A 23094-nucleotide genomic window follows, 5' to 3' on the forward strand; every position below is an offset into this window, starting at 1 on the left:
CATCAGCTGCAAATAAGACCCGTTACATGAAGTGCCCTCCTTAATGCCCTTCACCCAATTAACTCCACTCACTTTCCCTCCCACAACCCTCAATTTGTTTCCTACAGTTAATCATCTCTTATGGTTTGCCTCTATTTCTGTTTTATTTATTTTTTCTTCCCTTCTTCTATGTTTATCAGTTTTGTTTCTTATATTTCACATAAGAGTGACATCATAGGGACTTATTTCACTTAGTATAATAAATTCTAGCTCCATGTCATTGCAAATGGCAAGATTTCATTCTTTTTGATAGTTGAGTAATATTACATTGTATATACATATAACATTGTTCTTCACCTATTCATCCATCAATGGGCATCTGGGACTTTTTGCATATCTTGGATGCTGTGGACATTGCTGCTCTAAACATTAGGGAGCATGTGCCTCTTCGAATCACTGCTTTTTTACCCTTTGGATGAATACCTAGCAGTGTTAAGTTTTGGGTCATAAGATGTAAACCATTTTTGAAATTTCAAAGATAAAAGTTCCTGATGAGTATCTAGTCATCAAGGGGGGGACAAATGGAAACTATTTCTATGGCAGTCCCTCTTTACTTTGGATATGCATGTGCCGTTGATGTTCTCTCTAGTGGGATGTTTGCATTTTTATGTTTTTATGTTTCTGATTTTACTTGTGACTGTGATTCTCTTTGCTGTCTTTTCATCATAATACCAACTTCTTCAAATCTGGATGAGACTACAATGGCATTTTCATCATTTGATTCCAATCTGTTTATGAAAATAGAAAAAAATAGCAATAGTGGAAGGCTATATTCCATTTTCAAGAAAAAGTATTATGATATATTTGCAGTCCATACAGAAATTCCAATTTCCAAGAGGCAAGATGGCAGAAGAAAAGGGGACCTCATTTCATCTGGTCCCTTGAATTTATCTAGATAACTATCAAATCATTCTGTACACCTATGAATTCAACCAGAGATGTAAAAAAAAGATTTGTTGGGATTCTACAAATAGAAAAAACAATAAATTTTTCCAATGTAGGGGGTGCAGAGAAGTGAATCTGAGGGGCTGTATTGGAAGATAAATGGTAGGGGGTGTAGGGGAGCCTCCATAACCTGGCTACTGGAAAATGATATAGCCCCAGACTGCAAGATTGGAACTTTTAGAAGTCTGCTTCAGTGAGAAATGTCCCTGCCCAAGAGGTGATCAGACGAAGTGGGGCAGAATCCTAGGAGGGACAGTGTGGTCTCAGGATCCCCAGGGTCACAGAAAGAACAGGGGTGCCTGATCCAAATTTCCCAAGCACTGGAGCAGGGAAACCAGCTATTGTCAGGGAGCCCAGAAGGGGGTTCTCAGATCAATTTGCCATAAACCCTGAACCCCAGCAGGATCAGGGAACTGCTGTCCATGTAGGGGCCCTACAAAGGGAAGAAACACAGTGACATTCCACCTTCCCTGGGAGGATCAGTACAGGCATGTACTACAGGAATCTGCAGGGTTTGGCACACACAGATTGAAAATTGCTTTTCCCTGCTGACTCCCTGAAGAGAGGAGGCCAGGAACTTTGAGCTGAGGGCTAGAGATCAGGTGTGGCCAATTTTATTTTCATCCTCTAAAGAGAAGTGGAAAGCCTTCAGGGAACAGAAGCCTCATAAAGCAACCCCAAGCAACTTACACTGAATCCAGCTCACTGGCAAAGGGTGGTGCAACTCCCAGGCAAAGATACCTGAAACTCAGCTCATCAGGCCCCTCCCTCAGAAGACCAGCTGGAACAGCAGGTGAATATCAAGTTTATGGAGCCTACAAAACTTCAAAACTCCAAGCCTAAGGGAAAATAGTATATAGAATTCAAGGGATTTTTTTCATGATTCTTTTATATTTCAGTTTAAAATTTTCCTTTTCCTTTTTTCCTTCTTTTCACTAGTTTCTTATTTTGTGAACTCTTTGTTTTGAACTCTTTTTTTTAAACTTACACTCTTACATTTACATTTTATAGATATATTCTTCATTTTTGGCTTCTTTTCACTGTGTTCAATTTCATATATATATAATATATATTTGCTTTCTTTACAAATTTGGGATTTAGTGTTTTCTAACAAGTAGACTAAAATACCTAGGACCTAGGACCAAGTGGATCACCCTGTTTTGTCCAAGTGAACATTATATGTTTCTCTCCCCTCCCCCCTTTTATCTTTTTCTTTTCTTTTTTGGTTTCTTACCTCTTCAGATTTGCCTAATGTGTATTTCGCTTGGGTCATGTTGATATTTTTTATTTTGCTCTCTTGTTCATCCATTCTTCTCTGGCCAAAATGACTAGGAGGAGAAGGAAAGAATCAGAAGTAAATTTCTCTACCACAGATCTAGTCAGTATGGATATAAGTAAAATGTCAGAGCTGGAATTCAGAATAATGATTATAAAGTTACTAGATGGGTTGAAAAAAGTCATAAGAAACACCAGAGAATCTCTTAGTACAGAAATAAAATTTTATGATGCTGAAGTTAAAAATGACTTAACAGAGAGAGATGCAGTCTAAAATAGATCCTCTAACAACTAGGATAAATGACACAGAAGAAAAAGTCCGTGACATAGAAGACAAGATGATGGAAATGAAGGGTTCTGAGGAAAAGAGAGAAAAGCAACTAATGGACCATTAGGGAAGGCTTTGAGAAAGCATCGATATCATAAAGTGAAACAATATTAGAATCACTGGGGTCCTCGAGGAAGAAGAAAGAGAGAAGGGGACAGAAGGAATATTTGAGCAAATCATAACTGAGAACATTCTTAATCTGGGGAAAGAAACAGGCAATCAAGCCCAAGAGGTAGAGAGAATCCCCCCTCAAAATCAATAAAAATAGATCAACACCCCAACATATAATAGTGAAACTTGAAAATTTCAGAGATGAAAAGAAAATTCTAAAAGCATCTCAAGACAAGTGGTTCTTAAGCTACAGGAGTAGGGTCATCAGACTGGCAGCAGACCTATCCACAGAGAGTTGGCAGGTCAGAAAAGGGTGGCATGATATATTCAGGGTACTAAATGAGAAAAATAGGCAGCCAAGAATACTTTATCCAGTAAGGTTGACATTCAGAATGGAAGGAGAGATAAAGAACTTCCTGGACAAACAGAAACTAAAAGAATTTCCAACCCTGGAGAAATATTAAAGGGGATCCTGTAAGTGAAGAGAGCCAAAAGTAACATAGTCTAAAAAGAAACAATCTACAGAACAGGGACTGTACAGATAATACAAGGGCACTAACTTCTTATCTTTCAGTAGTTACTCTGAATATAAATGGGCTACATGCTTCAATCAAAAGAGACAAAGTATCAGATTGGATAAAAAAGCAAGAATCATCCATATGCTGTCTACAAGATACTCATTTCAGACCTAAAGACATACCCAGATTGACAGTGAGGGGGTGGAGAACAATTTATCATGCTGATGGACATCAAAAGAAAGCTGGAGTAGCAATATTCATATTAGAAAAATTATTTTAATGTGTACAATTTTAATGGTTTCCTGCAATTGGAAAAATACATGACATATTGATCAATTAGTATCCTTTTTGTACTTATATTATAAAAGTTATGCTTTCATTAATTATAAGTACTGAAGATTCCAAAATGGAATTTGTATCTAGGTAGTGCATTTTAATGTAAACAATTAAAACACATGAGAGACTATGGACTCCAGGAAACAAATTGAGAGTTTTAGAAGGGAGAGGGGTAGGAGGATGGGTGAGCCTGATGATGGTATTAAGGAGGGCATGGGTTGCATGAAGTACTGGATGTTATATGCAAACAATGAATCATGGAACACTACATCAAAAACTAATGATGCGGGGTGCCTGGGTAGCTCAGAGTGTTAAGCCTCTGCCTTCGGCTCAGGTCATGATCTCAGGGTCCTGGGATCTAGCCCCGCATCAGGCTCTCTGCTCAGCAGGGAGCCTGCTTCGCCCCTTCTCTCTGCCCGCCTCTCTCCCTACTTATGATCTCTCTTTCTCTGTCAAATGAATAAATAGAATATTAAAAATAAAACCAATGATGCACTGTATTGTGGCTAACAACATTAAAATAAAATAAAATAAAATAATATATAATTATGCACATATACATATAGAGTTCTAAAAATGACATAGGCTATTGATTCAGTCTGCAAGCCAGGTATATAATACAAATTAATTTTAAACCAAAGGGATGAAGAGGGACACGACATCATACTTAAGGGGTCTATCCAACAAAAATATCTAACAATTATAAATATTTATATTCCTAACTTGGAAACAGCCTATTATATAAACCAATTAATAACAAAATTTAAAAAAATGTCAAAGATAATACAATAATAGTAGGGGAATTAAATACCCCACTCAGAGCAATGGACAGATCATTTAAGCAGAAGATCAACTAGGAAAGAAGGGCCTTAAATGATGCACTGGACCAGGCAGACTTCACAAATATATACAGAGCATATCCTAAAACAACAGAATACACATTCTTCTTAAGTACACATGAAACATTATCCAAAATAAATCACATACAGGGTCACTCATGAGGTCTCAACCAGTACCAAATATTGGGATTATTCCCGCATATTTTCAGACCACAATGCTTTGGAACTTGAACTTAATCACAAGAGGAAATTTGTAATGAAGTTAAACACTTGGAATTTAAAGAACACCCTACTAAAGAATGAATGGGTCAACCAGGAAATTAAAGAAGAATTTTAAAAAATTCATGGAAACAAATAAAAATGAAAACACAACTATTCTCAAGTTTTCATACAACTATGATGGTCCTAAGGGGGAAGTACAAACCAATAAAAGCCTTTCTCAAAAAGTTAGAAAAAAAATCTCAAATACACGATCTGAATATACTAATAAAGTTGCTGGAGAAAGAACAGCAAATAAAGCCTCAACCAAGCAAGAAAAGAGAAATAAAGATTAGAGCAGAAATCAATGAAATAGAAACCAAAAGAATAGTAGAACAGATCGATGAAACTTGAAGCTGCTTCTTTGAAAAACTTAATATCAATGATAAACTCCTAGCCATACTTCTAAAAAAGAGAAAGGACTCCAATTAATAAAATTATGAATGAAAGAGGAGAGATCACAACCAATACCAAGGAAATACTAACAATTATAAGAATATATTATGAGCAAATATATGCTAACTAATTAGATCTGATAGAAATGGTTGCATTCCTGGAAATGTATAAACTATGAAAACTGAAACAGGAAGAATAGAAAACCTGAACAGACACATAACTGGTAAGGAAATTGAAGCAGTGATCAGAAATCTTCCAACAAACAGAGTTCAGGGTCAGAAGGCTTTCCAGGGGAATTCTACCAGTAATAACTATTCTTCTGAAACTTTATTAAAAAAAAAAGAGAAAGAAAGAAAGAAAGAAAAAAATGGAAGGAAAACTTCCAGACTCATTCTGTGAGGCCATCATTACCCTGATCCCTCAAAAAGAAAAAGGCCCTATCAAAAATGAGAATTACAGAATGATATAATCCTTTCAATTGATGCAGAAAAAGCATTTGGCTAAATGCAGTATCCTTTCTTGAATAAAACTCTCCATAGTGTAGGGATAGAGGGAGCACACCTCAATATCATAAAAGCCATCTATGAAAAGTGCACAGTAAATATCACTCTCAGTGGGGAATAATTGAGAGCTTTTCCTTTAAGGTCAGGAAAACAACAGAGATGCCCACTCTTACCACTGTTGTCCAACATAGTACTAGAAGTCCTAGCCTCAGCAATCAGACAACAAAAAGAAATAAAAAGCATCAGATGGCAAAGAAAAAGTCAAGTCTCCCTCTTCACAGATGACATGATCCTTTATATGGAAAACCCAATAGACTCCACCCCACAATTACTAGAACACATACAGAAATTCAGCAAAGTGGCAGGATATAAAATCAACCCACAGAAATCAGTTGTATTTCTATACACTAACAACGAGACAGAAGAAAGAGAAATTAAAGAATTGTTCCCATTCACAACTGCACCAAAACCCATAAGATACCTAGGAATAAACCTAACCAAAGAGGTAAAGGATGTATACTCTAGAAACTAGAGAACACTTAAGAAAAAAAATGAGTAAGACACAAAGAAATTGAAAAACATTTTATGCTCATGGATTGGAAGAATAAATATTGTTAAAATATCTATGCTACCCAAAGCACTATACACATTCAATGCAATCCCTATCAAAATACCATCATTTTTCACAGAACTGCAACGTATAATCTTAAAATGTGTATGGACCCAGAAAGTACCCCATATACCCAGAGAACAGTTGAAAAAGAAAACCAAAGCTAGTGGCATCACAATTCTGGACTTCAAGCTACATTACAAAGCTGTGATCATAAAAAAAAAAGACAAAACAAAACAGTACTGGCACAAAAACAGTCATATAGATCAATGCAATGGAGCAGAATAGAGAAACCAGAAATGGACCCTCAACTCTATGGCCAACTAACCTTCAACAACATGGAAAAACATAGCCAGTGGAAAAAAGACAGACTCTCCAATAAATGGTGCTGGTAAAAGTGGACAGCCACATGTAGAAGAATGAAGCTGGACCATTTTCTTACATCATACACAAAGATAAACTCAAAGTTTAAACTCACAGCTAAATGTGATACAGGAATCCATCAAAATCCTAGAGGAGAACACAGACAGCAACCTCTTCGACCTCCGCCACAGCTATGTCTTGCTAGACGCCTCTCAAAAGGCAAGGGAAACAAAAGCAAAAATGAACTTTGGGACTTCATCAAGATAAAAATCTGCACAACAGGGACACCTGGGTGGCTCGGTTGGTTAGGCAGCTGCCTTTGGCTCAGGTCATGATCCCGGAGTCCTGGAACTGAGTCCCACATTGGGCTCCTTGCTTGGCAGGGAGCCTGCTTCTCCCTCTGCCTCTGCCTGCCATTCTGTCTGACTGTGCTTGCTCTCCCCGCCGCCCGATATATAAATAAAATCTTTAAAAAAAAATCTGCACAACAAAGGAAACAGTCAACAAAACTAAAAGTAACCTATGGAATGGAAGAAGATATTTGCAAATGACATATTAGATAAAGGGCTAGTATCTAAGATCTATGAAGAAATTATGAAACTCAACACTGAGAAAACAAAGAATCCAGTCAAGAAATGAGCAAAAGATGAACAGACATTTCTCCAAAGAAGAAAGACAAATGGTCAACAGACACATGAAAAAATGCTCCACACCCCTTGGCATGAGGGAAATGCAAGTCAAAACCACAATGAAATACCACCTCATACCAGTTCATATGGTCAAAATTAACAAGACAGGGAACAACAAATGTTGGCAAGAATGTGGAAAAAGTGGAACCCTCTTATGCTGTTGATGGTAATGCAAGCTGGTATGGTCACTCTGGAAAACATTATGGAGGTTCCTTAAGTTAAAGATAGAGCTACCCTACAACCTAGCAATTACACTACTAGGTGTTTACCCCAAAGATACAAATGTAGTGATTCAAAGAGGCACCTGTACCCCAGTGTTCATAGCAGCAATGTCCACAATAGCCAAACTGTGGAAAGAGCTGAGCTGTCCTTTGAAAGATGAATGGATAAAGAGGATGTTGTGTACATCGACAAAGGAATATTACTTAGCTATCAGAAAAGATGAATACTCATCATTTACATCAACTTGGATAGATCTGGTGGGTATTATGCTAAGTGAAGTAAGTCAGTCATAGATAATTATCATACAGTTTTATGCATATGTGAAATATAAGAAATAGCATAGGGGATGGGGTGGCTGAGTGATAGACATTAAGTGATGTAGTGAGCACTGGGTGTTATATGCTACTGATGGATTATTGAACATTATATCTGAAACTAAGTATGTACTATATGTTGGCTAATTGAATTTAAACAACAACAAAAAAATGAAATACTCTTAAACACCTATATAACAACCCAAAAAGACTATCTAAGTAATGTGCTGGTTATGAACTATAATTTTCTTCCCCATTTCAAAGAATACATGCTATGATGTAAAGAATAGAGAGATAGTATCCAAAAGATAATAAAGATACTATCTAAAATTGGACTCAGTTTTGCAATAGGTTTGGTAGGTTTGAAGACATGAATATCACAAACTTTGAGGAGTTAAACTTTCTAGGAAAGGGAAGGGGATTGAAAAATGTAATGCCAATAAATGTAACATCTAGTGCATGGGCCTATCGGTCAGCTTGCTGTGTAACAAACCATCCTAAAAATATGTGGGTTTTTATTATTCCTCATGATTCTTGGATTGGTTGTGTAAGCTGTATGATCTAGGATGGCTGGGTTAGGATTGGCTAGTCAGTGATGGCATTACTCATCTATCTAGGTGATGGCTTGACTTTAGCTGGGGCCATGAACATGTCTGGGCATTTGTCTCATTTCTAGCAGATTGACCTAGACTCATTTGTTTGATGGTTACAGGGTTCCCCAAAGCAACAAGAGGGGCCAGTCCCAGCACTCAAGACTTTCCAAGTTTCTGCCACTGTCACATTTGCTATTGTCACATGTATAAGGCCATGGACAAAATAAAAAGAATCTTTATAGCTGTTTTCACAAATAACTTTCCAAAGTACAAGACACACTTTTGCCCTTCACCTACCTCTTTAAAGTTTTGATAATGTGCACATAAAGATTCAATATCACAGATTTTCCACTTGGTAGTAAATTTGGATAATAATGTTTGTGAACTGTCATAGTGAATATTGAGACAGTGAGAGTTTGGGTAGCAAGGACGGGTGCATTTTCAAATGGAAATCTGAGAGTGGCAGAAACTGTGTTTAAGGAAAAATGAACACCTTTGGATAGTTTGTGTTGTACTTCTTATACTTTCAACTAACCTTTGCCCCTAGATGAGTTATCTGAGCAGCCTAAAGGAATGGGTCTGTGATTATCATTTTATAAAGAAAATTTCCAGTGATTCATTTTACTAATATATTTATCCATCAGTACCAGGCATGGTGCTAATGTGCTTGGGATCTAAAAAGAAAGCCTTTGGCCCCTGGGAATGTGTGTCTCCTGCAAACCCAATCTCCAAGTCCCTGTCCTTTATTAATCATTTTTTTCCATTTGACCCTCTTTTATGTTAAAGGAAAGGGGAAAGTGTTAGGAAGTAATTTTTCTGAGTTTAGAAGTTACAAATTGATATCATTAAGAAGCATGATTTTTCTTCTGTTTTGTCAAAATGCTCCACATGTTGCAATAATTCATGGTCTATTTAAGAATCATTAAGCTCTCCAATTATTAAAACAAATTATGAACATAGGTTCTCCACATGCATGATGTTTTAAACTGGGGGATTCTGCACATTCATCATTAGTGTTTTAAACACATTAATTTCACAGCTACTTATCGATTGCATAAAATGTTTATCTGTAAGAATAATTTTTTTCTTCTACAGAAAGGAAAAATGATTAATGACATTACAAAGAAAGTTTGAGAAACATAAAAATATTTCTCTGTGGATGGGAAATGTTTCTTCAACATTTAATCAAATGTAGACACAATAAAACATCTACCCCATGTACCACATATACCATCTTCACTATACCCTCTTGAGTTAGAGTTTCTGTCAGGGCTTCAGAATAAATGAGTATCTCTCCAAACCCCACTGTCCCTAATCCCAGAGCATTATGGTGTGCTCTTTTCCCTTACAAGAAAGTAATATTGGGGTTGGGGACAGGAATCCATGTCTCACTCTTCAAGCTGCAACCTCACACATGGCTCTGATTACAGTGGTCCGCACTTATCTGTGGTTTCACTAGCCCTTAATCAACCTCAGTCCAGAAGAGATGACTCTCCTCCTGATCTATCATCAGGTCAGTAGTAGCTTAATGCTATGTCACAATCCTTATGTCATTCATTTCATCAGCTCATCACATACGCATTTTATCATCTCACATCATCACAAGAAAAAGGATAACTACAGTACTATAAGGTATTTTGAGAGAGATCACATTCATATAACTTTTTTTATGATACATTTGTTATAATTGTTCTGTTTTTAATCAGTTATTAATCTCTTACTATCTTTAATTGATAAATTAAACTTTGTCATAGGCATGTCTGTATAGGAAAAAAAAAAACATAGTATATATAAGGTTCAGTACTATCCATGGTGTCAGGTATACACTGGGGGTCAGAGAATATATACCCCCAAAAATGATGGGGGGAGGCAACTGTACTTCATTTAGAACTCAAACATACAACGTTCTTTCCAGTGGCAGGAAACAGAACATGTATAGAAGTCATTCTATCTCATCTTTATTGCAAAATTAAGACAGAAAAGAGGGAAATGGAAAATTAATTTCAACAGTGAAACACTAATGTAAGCAAGGATATGGAAATATAAAATGTTAGAATTGGAAGGTCCTTACATGAGCTACATTAACCACCCCATTTTACAGATAAGAAAACTGAGTCCAAGGAAAGTAACCTCATGTGGTTTGCAAACAGGGTGAACAAGGAGGGAACTTCTGCTTCTTCCTCTCACATTTCCAGTGGTTTCTACCTCTAACAACTAGATTTCAATTGCTCTCAGTCACCTCCAGGGAAGCAGGTTTTGACTGCGTAGTTTAGAACAATTGGTACTTAGCTGCTCAATGTGATTTGATGAAAATTACTTAATCTCTTGGGTCTCAGTTTACCCCCTGAGAGGAAGGGTTATTAGAGTCTTTTACTCAGTAATCAGAGCCTAGAAGGTACAGAAGCATCGGTACCTCATAAGAGTGCCTTTGGATAAAGTTCTCATCTTGCTATATAATTTGCTGATTTCAGATTGGCAGTTCAAAGTATTTTATTGTAAAGGTATATAACCTGTGTATTAATGGGAATAGGGACCAGAGACAATAGGAGAGGAAGGGCGAAGAGGAAGGCCCTATCTTCGGGACACTCTTTGTTTTGCCATTTTTACACAGCACCATTGTAAGGCTAAAACTCCGGCCCGAGGAGTTAAGGTGCCTACCCACCTCATTCAGTCTACCCTGTCTGGCAGAATTGTTGCTCTCTCATCCAGTATGCTTTTGAACTTGCTTGCTCCACTTATCTGTATGGCTGACTCCTGTGCCTCACCAAGGTCTTTTTTATCAGTCACCATCTCAATAAAGAAGGCAGCAACTCCTCCCTGCATCCCACTCCCCTTTCCAACTCTTCCTGGGCACCAGTTGGTACAGGCTGAGAAGTGATCCTCTTACAGACTGTTCCAGGTAATTTTGCATCCACGGTATGTGTCCAGTGTCAATCAACAAAGACTGTGCTCCATAGTTTCTCAGAGTCTGTAAAGGGGTTGTGCTCTGAAAACACCATCCCAGAAATGACACACCCCACTCTGTTTACATTTCACTTTATCACAAATAAGATGTCCAGACACGGCCCCAACAGGGGGTAAGGGAGATGCAATTCTACCACATATACACAGAGAGGGCTGGTGCAGTATTTGGTGAATAGGACCAATGACCACGATGATCTGTATCTAGTTGCCAAATATTTTCTCTCTCCTTCATCAGGGAAGATTCAGTCTACCCTTCCTCAAATGGAGCATCCCTAAAGGTTCACCTGGTCCCAGCCTCAAGCCCCAGATTATTTGAATGTGTGCTGGCATCCACATTAATTCTCATGGTTTTCCTTTGTCCACTGACTCCTAAACAAAAAGAAAAGCTATTTGACCTATCCCCACACGTGTAGTATATCTGCAGTGATGGAGAAGAGACAGGAAAATCACAGTCAACTCACTGGTTTGCAGCAATTCTGAGACCCCACTGGACAGATCCTGAGCAGGTTCCCTGGGAAGAAAGCAACTCCTTTGATTAAACTAATTCTGCTCCCAGGGTATGGCTCCAAAGGACGATTTTCCTGGCTCTTGACTCCATTGCTTAAGAGTTTATTATTTTTCCACTAACTGCATTGGTCATGGGAAAGTGGGCCCTGGAGATGAAGCCCCCATTAAGGTCTAATCAGCTTTTCCAGATTACAATCTGTCCTTTAGAGATAGGAATGCAAAAGTACATCTTAGTTTCACATAGTCACAGATTTCTCTTCCTGACTTGATGGTCCTTTGGCAGTAGAACTCCCTAAAACCTAGCCAGCTTCTTACCTATTAAGAGAGTTTCAAATGTGCATAGCCACATTCACAGAACTTTTGTCAACGCAATTCTAGGGTCCAGTAAGTGTCTTGGCTTTCCCATGTCACTGCCTCTCCCACCCTTTTACTTTCAAGTGAACTCTTACTCCTTCTTTTAAATGAAGTACAAGTGCCTCGGCTATATCAGCCTTCAGTGGAAGAGTTAGACCTTAGTCTCTTATCCTGAAACCATATACAATTAAAGATTTTATAGGGTGGCAACTTAACCCATTTACCAATTTTTAGCAGTCGTCTGATTATTTCTGCAAAGCTGAGTTTCAATAGGCTTTTAACTCTCAAGGGATTTCTTGATATGATTTACTGATGGAGAGGAGGAGCAGTTGCCTTTTCTAACCCTACAAGAAACTGTATGTGGTTTATCTTTCTTTTCTCTTTCATAACTACTTTCATAATTGGCCTCACTTGCTGGCCAATTAGCTTCTGAGATAATTTCTTTCTTATGTAAACTTACCAAGCACAGTCAATAGCAGCCAACACATTCTAATTAATGTTCCTTTTCCATCCATTGTTCAAAGAGCTCTGTACTCATTAGACATGCTCTGCCTTACTGCAGGTGTCAACTTTACCAAACATTTTACCCATGTGTGACATGAGCAACCTTGCTTCCAGTTCTAAGCCAACACTACACGTTATATATTTGTTATAGCATTCTTTTTCAATGTACTGGTTTTGTTTTTATTGAGATAAAATTGACATTTAACATAATATCAGTTTCAGCTATACAAATAATGATTTGATTTACATATATATTGCAAAAGGGTCACCACAATAAATCCAATTAGAAATATATTTTTCTTGTGATGAGAGTTTTTACAATCTACTCTTAGTGATTTTTGGTTATGCAATACAGTATTGTCAACTATAGTCGCAATGCTGCACATTGCACCCCTGGGATTTACTCATCTAATAATGGGAAGTGTGTACATTTTGATTCCCTTCACTGCTTCTCCCACTTCTCAGTCTCCACCCCTGGAATCCACTAGTCTGTTCTCTGTATCCATGACTTTAGTTTTTTGTTTTGTTTTGTTTTAGTTTCCACATATAAGTGAGATCATAGGTATTTGTCTTTCTTTTTCTGACTTATTTTACTTGTTTCAGCACTGTTTGAAACCCATGCTTATTTATTTATTTTTGAGGTTTTTTTAAAGTATTTTTTTAGAAAGAGAGAGCACACATGCATGAGTGAAGGAAGGAGGAGAGAGAGAGGGAGAGAATCCCAATAGACTCCTCACTTGCTAAGAGCCCAATGTGGGACTCTATCACAGGACCCTAAGATCGTGACCTGAGCTAAAAACAAGAGTTGGACACTTAACAGACTGACTTTTGGTGCTCCAAACCCATTTTAAAATTAGTCAGTATACAACAGGAAATAACACCTATGCATGCGCACGCACACACACTCACACACACACATACACACAAACTTCCTCTTGTCTCTCTGTGTGTGCATTTCCAAGTTTAGAGTCTGTTCATGAGAGACATGGGCAAAGTTCTGGAAGGTGATAATGACACAGAGGTTATTATTCCCCAGAGGCATGTTTAGACAGGCAAATGGACAGAGGGGAGGACTTGCACTGGGTCCCTCTGGATGTTGAGAGTTCATTCAGCCCTGAAAGTTCCCACAATAACCTGCCCCTAGTTTTGTTCCCCTAGCTGTTCAAATGCTAAAGCAAGACTCAAATTCCCTATACATAATTCTTTCCACATTAAAAACTTGGATGCTTTTTGTCTTTTCTTGCTGGAATCCTAACCAAATTCATTTTTCTGGTTGCTACATGTGACCATCAAACTCGTGCTGTTTTGTTTTTGGTGTTTGGTTTTTAACCTTAACTGAATATTTAATTCCCAGACTAAAATATAAGCTCCATGAAGGGAGAGAATTTTCTTGACGGCACAGTGCTCGGTCTTCAGTGATTTGCAGGGCATAGCATACTCACTGCAGCAGAGAGATGATGAATGAATGGATTTGTTAATAACAAACAGGATCTGGTCAGTTGAATTAACTACCTCAGAAAGGCTCTTTAACTGGAAACTCGGTGGAAAGAATAAATGTGGGATTTGTTCAGAATTACAAAACCCACACTCTGTAAGAATAATTCATTATTATATCTAACATGTAAATGAAATGAAAGAAATAAGAATTTCTAACAGTTTGCTTCTAGATCCTCTTTACTATGGACCTAATTGATGATAATCCTTTAAACTGTGCTTAGGGTAATGGCCTTTGGGATGGTACAGTCTCGGGACATTTCTTTAGGTCTCATGGTGAATTGGTCCTATTCCACATCTAATGGTTGCAGCAAAGTCTTATTCTGTTCGGGGAATACCAAAATGTTTCTAGTTACAGAGGTCCTGTGAGTCTCACCAGCCTTCTGTTGGCGTGGGTGTCTGTCACCTTTATAATTCTTTGTTGTTGCCCCTTTTCTTACTTTCCTTTTTGATTTGAGTGTGTGGTTCAATAAGACTTTAAAGTGAAAATGATAATTATTACATAAGCTACTACTGTATGGATCTATGCCAGACACTAAGGGTTTTTCATTTAATCATCTCCTTTCTTCTTTATAACCCATTTAGGATGTGGGCAGTCCACCCATTTTACAGATTAGAATGAGGCTTGAATAGGTCATATTACCTGTGAAAGCTTGGACTTGTGAACGCAGGGGGATCTGATTCTGGGCTTTCAATTATAGTCTACTACCACTAGCCCCTTATCACATTTTATGTGTTTATTATCATTTAAGACTTACAGAATATTTTGTACATATCTTATCACATAATAATATCACTAATAATACTGGTTATCATTTGTTAAAATGTTTACCATGTTGAGCAAGGCACTATACTGAGAGCTAGCAGAAAGGGACGTGGGGGATAAGGGTGTAAACATGAAGGAAAGACAAACTTTTGACAAAGAAAACAAAGCATACAGAAAATTCATTAAGGAACCACTTCGCCTCTCCTTTTGCTCTGTTTCAGGAATATCAAATTGACATATTTTTTGCTCAGACCTGGACAGACAGTCGCCTTCGATTCAACAGTACAATGAAAATACTCACTCTGAACAGCAACATGGTGGGATTAATATGGATTCCAGATACAATCTTCCGTAATTCTAAAACTGCAGAAGCTCACTGGATCACCACCCCCAATCAGCTCCTCAGAATTTGGAATGATGGGAAAATCCTTTATACTTTAAGGTGAGCTGTTGGTGGATTTTTAATTACTGACAGGTTGATAATTTAGATCATTTTAGAGATGGGACCCTATTTTCATTGTTGCATTCTATCACTTCTCATGTTTGACAGGCTACAGGATCCTGAAAAAGTTTGTTCCAATGTCACTATATGTAAAAATAAAGAATAAAGGCATACAGATGATCTTCAATGGATATAAACTGATTCCTTCATCAGAATCCATGTCTGTTGGAAGTGGGCTATGGAATTTTCTTTAATATATTTAACCCATGGGTCCACTAGGCTAGAAAAATAAAGATGCCTTGGTGTACTAATTAACAAATGTAATCATAACCAAATTTAAGACCACAGGAAAAAAGAGCACAGAGGACATTTCCCAGTACATCCTTAATGGAAGTGGCAGCTACAGTATAATGAGCCTTCCTGGGGGCCAGGCAGCCCTTACAAAGTTGGGAAAGGTAAGAGAAACTGCACTTCAAAGATGTGAATTGACTTGCTTGTCCAAAGTCACCATTGAGAACTAGTGTTACCAGAATTTGTGCCTGTGTCTGTATCTCTCAGAAGTCTTTCCACAAGGCTGGCCCAAGTCTAAGTAAATACCAAGCTATAACATAGTAGAGGGATACCCTGCACCTTGGGCAGCTTTTCTGTTTGCCTAGAGTTAGGATCAGGGCAGTACCCTCCAGACACTGTTGTTCCCACTGCCTATGAGCTCTTAGGAGCACTATATGTGCTCACTCTCTTCTATCACTTTATTTCACCACCTTTGTAGCACTATGGCTCCTCTCTCTGTCTCCTGTTCCTGCTTTTGTGAAGCCCTTTCTCCTTCTGTTCTTTCTGCCTCAGGACTTCCTCATTACTAATCCATTTCCACATCTATTCTGAGGTTTCCCACATGCCTACCTCCAACCCAGAACTTCATTTCTGGAATCCAGATGCTTGGAGCTCCTGCCTATGGGATGTCTCCTCCTGAGTGTCTGAAAGGCATTGTAAATTCCGCATGCCTCAGCAGAAGGTGACTTGTCTAACTCTTCTGACCCATTTATCTTCTTGGCTCAGTGAAGCCCACCACCAGCCCCTGGGCACTTCTCTTCTCTCACCCCCACATTTAGTAAATGAGCTCTTAATTGCAGCTGAGTTGTGGCCACGTGAAGTCTATAACTCAGAATGGTAAACAAGTATCCACAGTACAAACAAAAGTACAGATTAAAACCAAGAGAAGTGGAAGATTGGAGAATTTCAACTTTCAGGGAAATAATAATTTTGGTAGGCGGGGAACAACAACAACAAATCCACAGCAGGTAGCTCAGCTGATGGATTATATTTAGAGAGTTGGCGTCTGTAATGAGTTTTTCCACATTAGTCTTAAAGGAGTGCAGAGGAGACTCTGAAGTGAAGGTGAACCTCAGCAAACCAGACTGGGGACATAACATATCCTGGGATCCTTCATAGGAACTCGGGCCCCAGGGCTGTCTGTTCATGAAGGATGCAGTGCACACGCTTATATAGCCACCACCTGCATAGTCTAATGAGTGTTGTCCAAATTTGAAGTCCCTTCTACAAGTAGATTAGTTTGGCATTATACCTATTTAGACAAATACACTAGTTTGAAAATGGAAGGTTTTAATTCAGTCAAACATATAGAAGACAAAGACGTATAAAATAATAGTTGTTTTTATTTGTCTTCTCTCTGACTTGGGTTTTATTTCTAGACATAGTTTGGAATTTTTAGTAACTGAAATTCTCTCTGCTACCAATAATTAAAAACAGAATGAAATAACACAAAAGCCACTAAATGTTTATCCCTGAATGGCACCAATGCCGAGAGTGAGTTAAGTGCACTGCTCTCACTCCCCAGTTATGGTAAAAGGTGACTGATCCTTCGCTTTGACCTGAGACTTTTCTGGGTTGCTCCTGGCTGACCTCAAGAGTGACCCTTGGCTCTCCTGCAGGCTTACTATAAATGCAGAATGCCAGCTGCAGCTGCACAACTTTCCCATGGATGAGCACTCCTGCCCGTTGATTTTCTCCAGCTGTGAGTACCAACTTGGGGTATAAATGCTGTGTAAAGGAATGTCTATCTTCTGTTGATTTATGACAGATGGTCATGAGATCGATTATAGTAGCATCATTACGTGACAGAAAAAATGGATAATGATTTTGGTATTAGACACATGGGTATTTTCACTCTATTGTGTAAGACGTATGTTACGGAATACATAAATTTGGAAAAGCTGTGAGCAACTTGACCATTACTTATAATGATGAAAGTGGTGAACAGTTGACTTACAAATAACCTTTATGCTAAGGAGCTGTGCATATTATCCTGAAGTATACCAAATTCATTTGTGATATTTTTGGGTTTAATATTATCTTCAAGCAAGGCATTTTGTCTTCTGAATAGAAAGATAAAAATTTATTTAAGTATATCTACATTTGTCTTATTGCAGTACTGTAGAATATAATTTTTCACTATTTTATTTTCCAATATCTTACATATGATTAATATTAGCTAAAAAACTAAATTCTTCAAGACAATTCTAGTGCATACAAGGATACATAAAAAAGGAAATATCAAATTTATGTGTTTATAAAATAACGTTTTAAGTAAAGCTCAATAGGGAAATACATCTGTAGAATTTAGGATAGTTCCTTTTAAATGTGTTTATCACAAGTAGCTAAGTATGACTCATAAGAATTTAATTAACTTTTATTGGCTTTCTATAAAATTGCATATAGAGCTTGACAAACAAATGTGATGAATCTCAAGCAGAGCTTTTGTGACTTCCCTTGCTTGACATTAAAGTGAAAAGACAAAAATGAAATAAGAGATGAACACACTTTACAGTTCATTTTAGGCAGAGAAAAAGACAAGGTAGAAAGCAAAATTACACTGATCTACACTGGGCAAAAATATTCTTTTGCAGAGATTATTTTAATTAGTTGAATCCTAATTTAAAATAACATTTTCCCCCAAATCATTATATATGTTGATAACACATATTTTTAATGCCTAACAAGTAGATGGCTAATGTCTGTGAATGTCTGGTAAACGTGCCTGTAGATTTATTAGGATTGCTATTCTCTATTTATTTAATTACTTTGAAAGTTATGGAACCATTCAAATAGTCTATTTCTTTGTGAGTCAGTTTGGGGTTACATTCCACTTTGAGATTCTGGACAAAACTATGGTCCTTTATTAATACACTTAGAAAATTTCATAGAATATTTTGAATCTATCAGCTACATAATTTGTAGTTCAGAGTTTAAAAACTCCTCATCTAGTCCCTCTTGCTCATGTGTAGATGAGGAAACAGAAACAGATGCTGTGCTGTCACTGTCCAAGGTTAAGGGATTAGAAATGGGATCCTCTGACTTCTGGAAAGTGCTTCTTCCATGGTATTAAACCAATTACTATTTAGTCTGCCTCAAAAATGTCCTTGAACTTGTTCACTGTTAACTGTTTCTACCTGTTGGGGTTTCCACTCCCACTCTTGTATTTCAAGTTCATTATATACATATATCCTGGCATTGGCTTACTAAAATATATATATAAAAATTCTGTACTTCTAACTGTTCAAAAGTTCTTACCCCTGGTGATAGTATCAAGCTTGAATGCTTTAGCATAACCTACAAGATTCCTTCTTCCCTCTCTAACTTCACTTCATTCTGTCTTGAAAGTGCATGCTTTACCATTCCTTTTATGGATTTTGTCTCTTTTTCATTCAAAATATAGCTCTATACAACACTAATCTATCTCCTTTATATTTTCATTTTAAACTAAAGTCATCCTCAATAACTTGTGTATAGACAATTCAAACACAAAGATCTAGTGTCTATGGATTTTACTCATAGAGTTTTAATTGCATTTAATTGCAAACCAAAAATAGCTTATTCTACAGTTTTTAGTTACATGATTTAATAATTTAATCATTTCACCTGCAGAACAACACATATGAAAGGAGTAAAATATAGCCATTGTGAGTAGAATGGAGGCCTCTAAAGCGGATCATAATCATCATGACAATAGGATTATCCTCCATATTCCTTCATGGTTACTTAATGAGGAGGGATGTTTGCTAGCTCTTCTAGCTTTCCATGAGCCCCTCATTCAAGAGTAGCTATGTGCTTGATGAGAAATGGCATCTGGTGACCAAGGGCAGCTGTGCTTCACTTTACTCAATTTCATGAGAAGTTTCTGTGAAAGAAGGAGGATACACTAACCTGTTGTGTTTTTCTTAGGAATTTGGTTATCTGCTCAATAACAGTACCTCACACGTATACATTTCAAGTCCACCCCTCCATTTTCTGTGAGCTTCTGATTGTTGATATGTTCAGCTTCCTTCGGATGTTGAGATCTGATACCTCTTTCCATATCTCTTTTAATATCTGAAACTGTTATGCTATCATATCTAGAAGGATATTGCTTTCTATTCCTGATCTTGAATTATTTTTAAATTGTTCTTATAAGATATAATGAAAGATATATAGATAGATAGAGATATGATATATCTTATCTTGTAAGATAAATTGAAAATATATATTAGTGTCCCAGAGATAGTTATCTTTGATCATCCTTTAATTATTTTCCCTGTTGTAGTCTGATATGTCAGAAATTTCTGTTTCTGTTTTTCCTAACAGAAAAGTTAGTGCTCCTAACTCCAAGAAACTCATATTCTATAGAGATGCCAAGATTTACTCTTAGCCCTTCTTCACTCTGTGCCCTGCTCTCCTATTCTATAGGGTAGGGGTTGCAAATGCAATGAACACTCACACACACTCTCACAAAACAAAACAAAACCAACACAAAACAGAGCCACATCAAGAATTTCAGTGAATGACTCTGGTTACCATATGTATTTTTTTCCCTCATAAGTATACAGCAAGAAACACGACTACATGCTTGACAAATAAATAGCAGCTGACATTTAATTTCAGCTCCAGTGTACAACAGGTCATGGTGGAGATTACGGCAAAGTACATAAATTGCCTGTGAGAGAATCACTTTCAGTGTTTGCCAGATTTTACTTTGATGGAACACAGGAAAGATTTGCTAGGTGTTTTTATTTCTCAAGGAGGAGATTTTAATTTTTATATGAAGGCTTCCAATATTTTTAAAAGTCAACAACAGATTCATTTAAGATTAAAGGTATAATTAAAACATTTTGTAGGTTAAAACTTTACTGACCAAATAAAATATATCCATGAGCTGTATAAGCAACAGCACAGTCTCTATATTGGCTTTTTCCTCTGTTTTACATTTCGTTTAAACTGTGTAACTGTTCCCTTTGAGTAGCATTGTGGTCTCTTTATTTTCCGAAGTGTTTATTTTCAATTAACACTCCTTGATCTTCTTTTATCATACTAAGAGAAATAAATGCAAACCAAAGATATAATTATACATTTTTAGGAGTCACATCATTTTTTAAAGTGGGCTTCGTGTTCATTAGGGAGCCCAATGTGGGGCTTGAAATCATGACCCTGAGATTAAGACCTAAGTTGAGATCAATAGTTGGGCACTTAACTATCTGAGCAACTCAGGCACCCCTCTTGAACTCACATTTTAAAAAGTTAAAACAAACATGAAATTAAATTTAATAATATTTTATTTAACAAAATTTATCAAAATATCATTATTTAAACATGCAATAAATGTGAAAAATAATTAGTGAGATGCTTTAATAAATTAGTATGGGACAGTTTCATAGTGTCTTCAATATCCAATGTGTATTTTATGTTAACCTCGCTTTTTAGTTTGGAGTAGTCACATTTCAATTACTTAATAGTTTACCTACAGCTCATGGCCAACTGTTGTTGGAAACCACAGTCTTAGACTCTCCCAGAGGTTTTCAAACCAGCTATTCATCTCCTTTAAATCTGTGTGATTTACTTAAAATCATAATGTTCTTGATTCCTCTTTCCTATGTTGCTCCCTGTTTATGTCATTTACCTAAATACCTAGGTGTAGTCTGAAAGCTAAAAGACATTAATACAAAAAAAAAAAAAAAAGACATTAATACACCTAAATACCTAGGTGTAGTCTGAAAGCTATAAGAAATAAATTGAAGAAAACACAAATAAATGGAAAAATACCCCACGCTTATGCATTGAAAGAATCAATATCATTAAAATGTCCACACTATTCAAAGCAGTAAGATACAGTGCAGTCTCTACCAAAATTCCAATAGCTTTTGGAAAAAACAGACACAAATCAATGGAACAGAATAGAAAGTCCATAAATAGACCCATGCATATATGCTCAATTGATTAATGACAGAGGAACAAAGAATATACAATGGAAAAGACAGTCTTTTCAATAAATGGTGCTTGGAAAATATGAAAAAAAAAAAAGAAAAGAAAAACAGTTGACCACTATTTTACATGTACAAAAGAATTAACTCAAAAAGGATTAAAGAGGGGTGCCTGGGTGTCTCAGTGGGTTAAGCATCTGCCTTCAGCTCAAGTCATAGTCTCAGGGTCCTGGGGTTGAACCCACATTGGAATCTCTGCTCGACAGGGATCCTGCTTCCCCCTTCTCTCTTTCTGCCTGCCTCTATACCTCCTTGTGATCTCTGTCAAATAAATAGATACAAAAATATTTTTTTAAAAAGGATTAAAGATTTAAATGTAAGACCTCAAACCATAAAACTCTTAGAAGAAAACACAAGATGGAAGTTCCTTGACATAGGTCTCAGTAATGATATTTATAACCTGATACCAAAACCCAAACTAAATAAATAATAAATAAATAAATAAATATCTGGGGGATGCATCATACTAAAAGGCTTTTGCACAGCAAAGGAAACAAAAAAATAAAAAAAGAAGAAGAAGAAAGAAAGAAAAGGCAACCTATTGAATGTGATAAAATATTTGTGAATCATATATATGGTAAAGGACTAATATCCAAAACATATAAAGAACACATACAATTCAATAGCAAAAAAAAAAAAAAAAGACAATTTGATTTAAAAGTTCCTTTAGTAATGCATGCCTTCTATTTTCCTTTTAATACATACCTGCCATGACGTGATAGGAAAAAACAAAAACAAAAACAAAAACAAAAGACAAAGGGTAATGGAAACCAGTTTTAGCTGATCAAAAATTCCCCAGTTCTGTGGCTATGAAGCTAAAATCATTGCTATTGAATTTGATTGAGACCGTGGTTCACTGTGTTCCAATCCCTTCATGGCTATAGGGTCCCTGAGGAATATTAACTTGGAAAAAGAATCTAAAGACATCAATGAGGTTCATGCTCCAAGTTAGGTCTCAGAACCTAGAGGGAGGTTACCATCTGCATCTCATGGTCAGTTGAACTGTATCCTTTCAAGACAGGAAGGCAGGCTGGTCAGGACTGGAAGATTTCACTTAGCCTTATCACTATCAGGTTCCAGCAACATCTGATTGGCTGTGCAGAGGTACATACAAACCAGAAAGACTTATTTTTAGGAGTCACTAATACCTTCTTTATTACTATGTGTGCAGCAGCCAGAATACAGCCAAATGTATTTTATTCTTAGCCTTTGTTGATGTGACCTGGAGAGGGAACTAAGTACTCTTGGTTCATCCAAATGCTTTCATGACTGGTCTGTGTGTCTTAAAATAAGCTGAGTCAAATTTGCTTGTTTCCTGAATGCTGCCCAAATGCATTAATGAGTTGGGCCTTCTGCCAGGTAAAGCATCCTGGCAGGTGCGGCTGTCTCCCTCCCATCCCTTTTGCTTTGGAGGAA

General features: G+C 37.0%; 1 protein-coding gene across 1 annotated transcript in view; it reads left to right on the forward strand.

The window, feature by feature from the left end:
• Nucleotides 1–23094, forward strand: part of GABRG3 (gamma-aminobutyric acid type A receptor subunit gamma3) — a 643721-nt gene that overhangs the window by 323715 nt on the left and 296912 nt on the right. The window contains exons 4-5 of the mRNA XM_059371735.1: nt 15150–15370; nt 17320–17402. Of these exons, the coding sequence (XP_059227718.1) occupies nt 15150–15370; nt 17320–17402 (304 nt within the window). The remainder of the gene's footprint in view (nt 1–15149; nt 15371–17319; nt 17403–23094) is intronic.

This window comes from Mustela nigripes, chromosome 13, assembly GCF_022355385.1.
Source record: "Mustela nigripes isolate SB6536 chromosome 13, MUSNIG.SB6536, whole genome shotgun sequence".
NCBI classification, from domain to species: Eukaryota; Metazoa; Chordata; class Mammalia; order Carnivora; family Mustelidae; genus Mustela; species Mustela nigripes.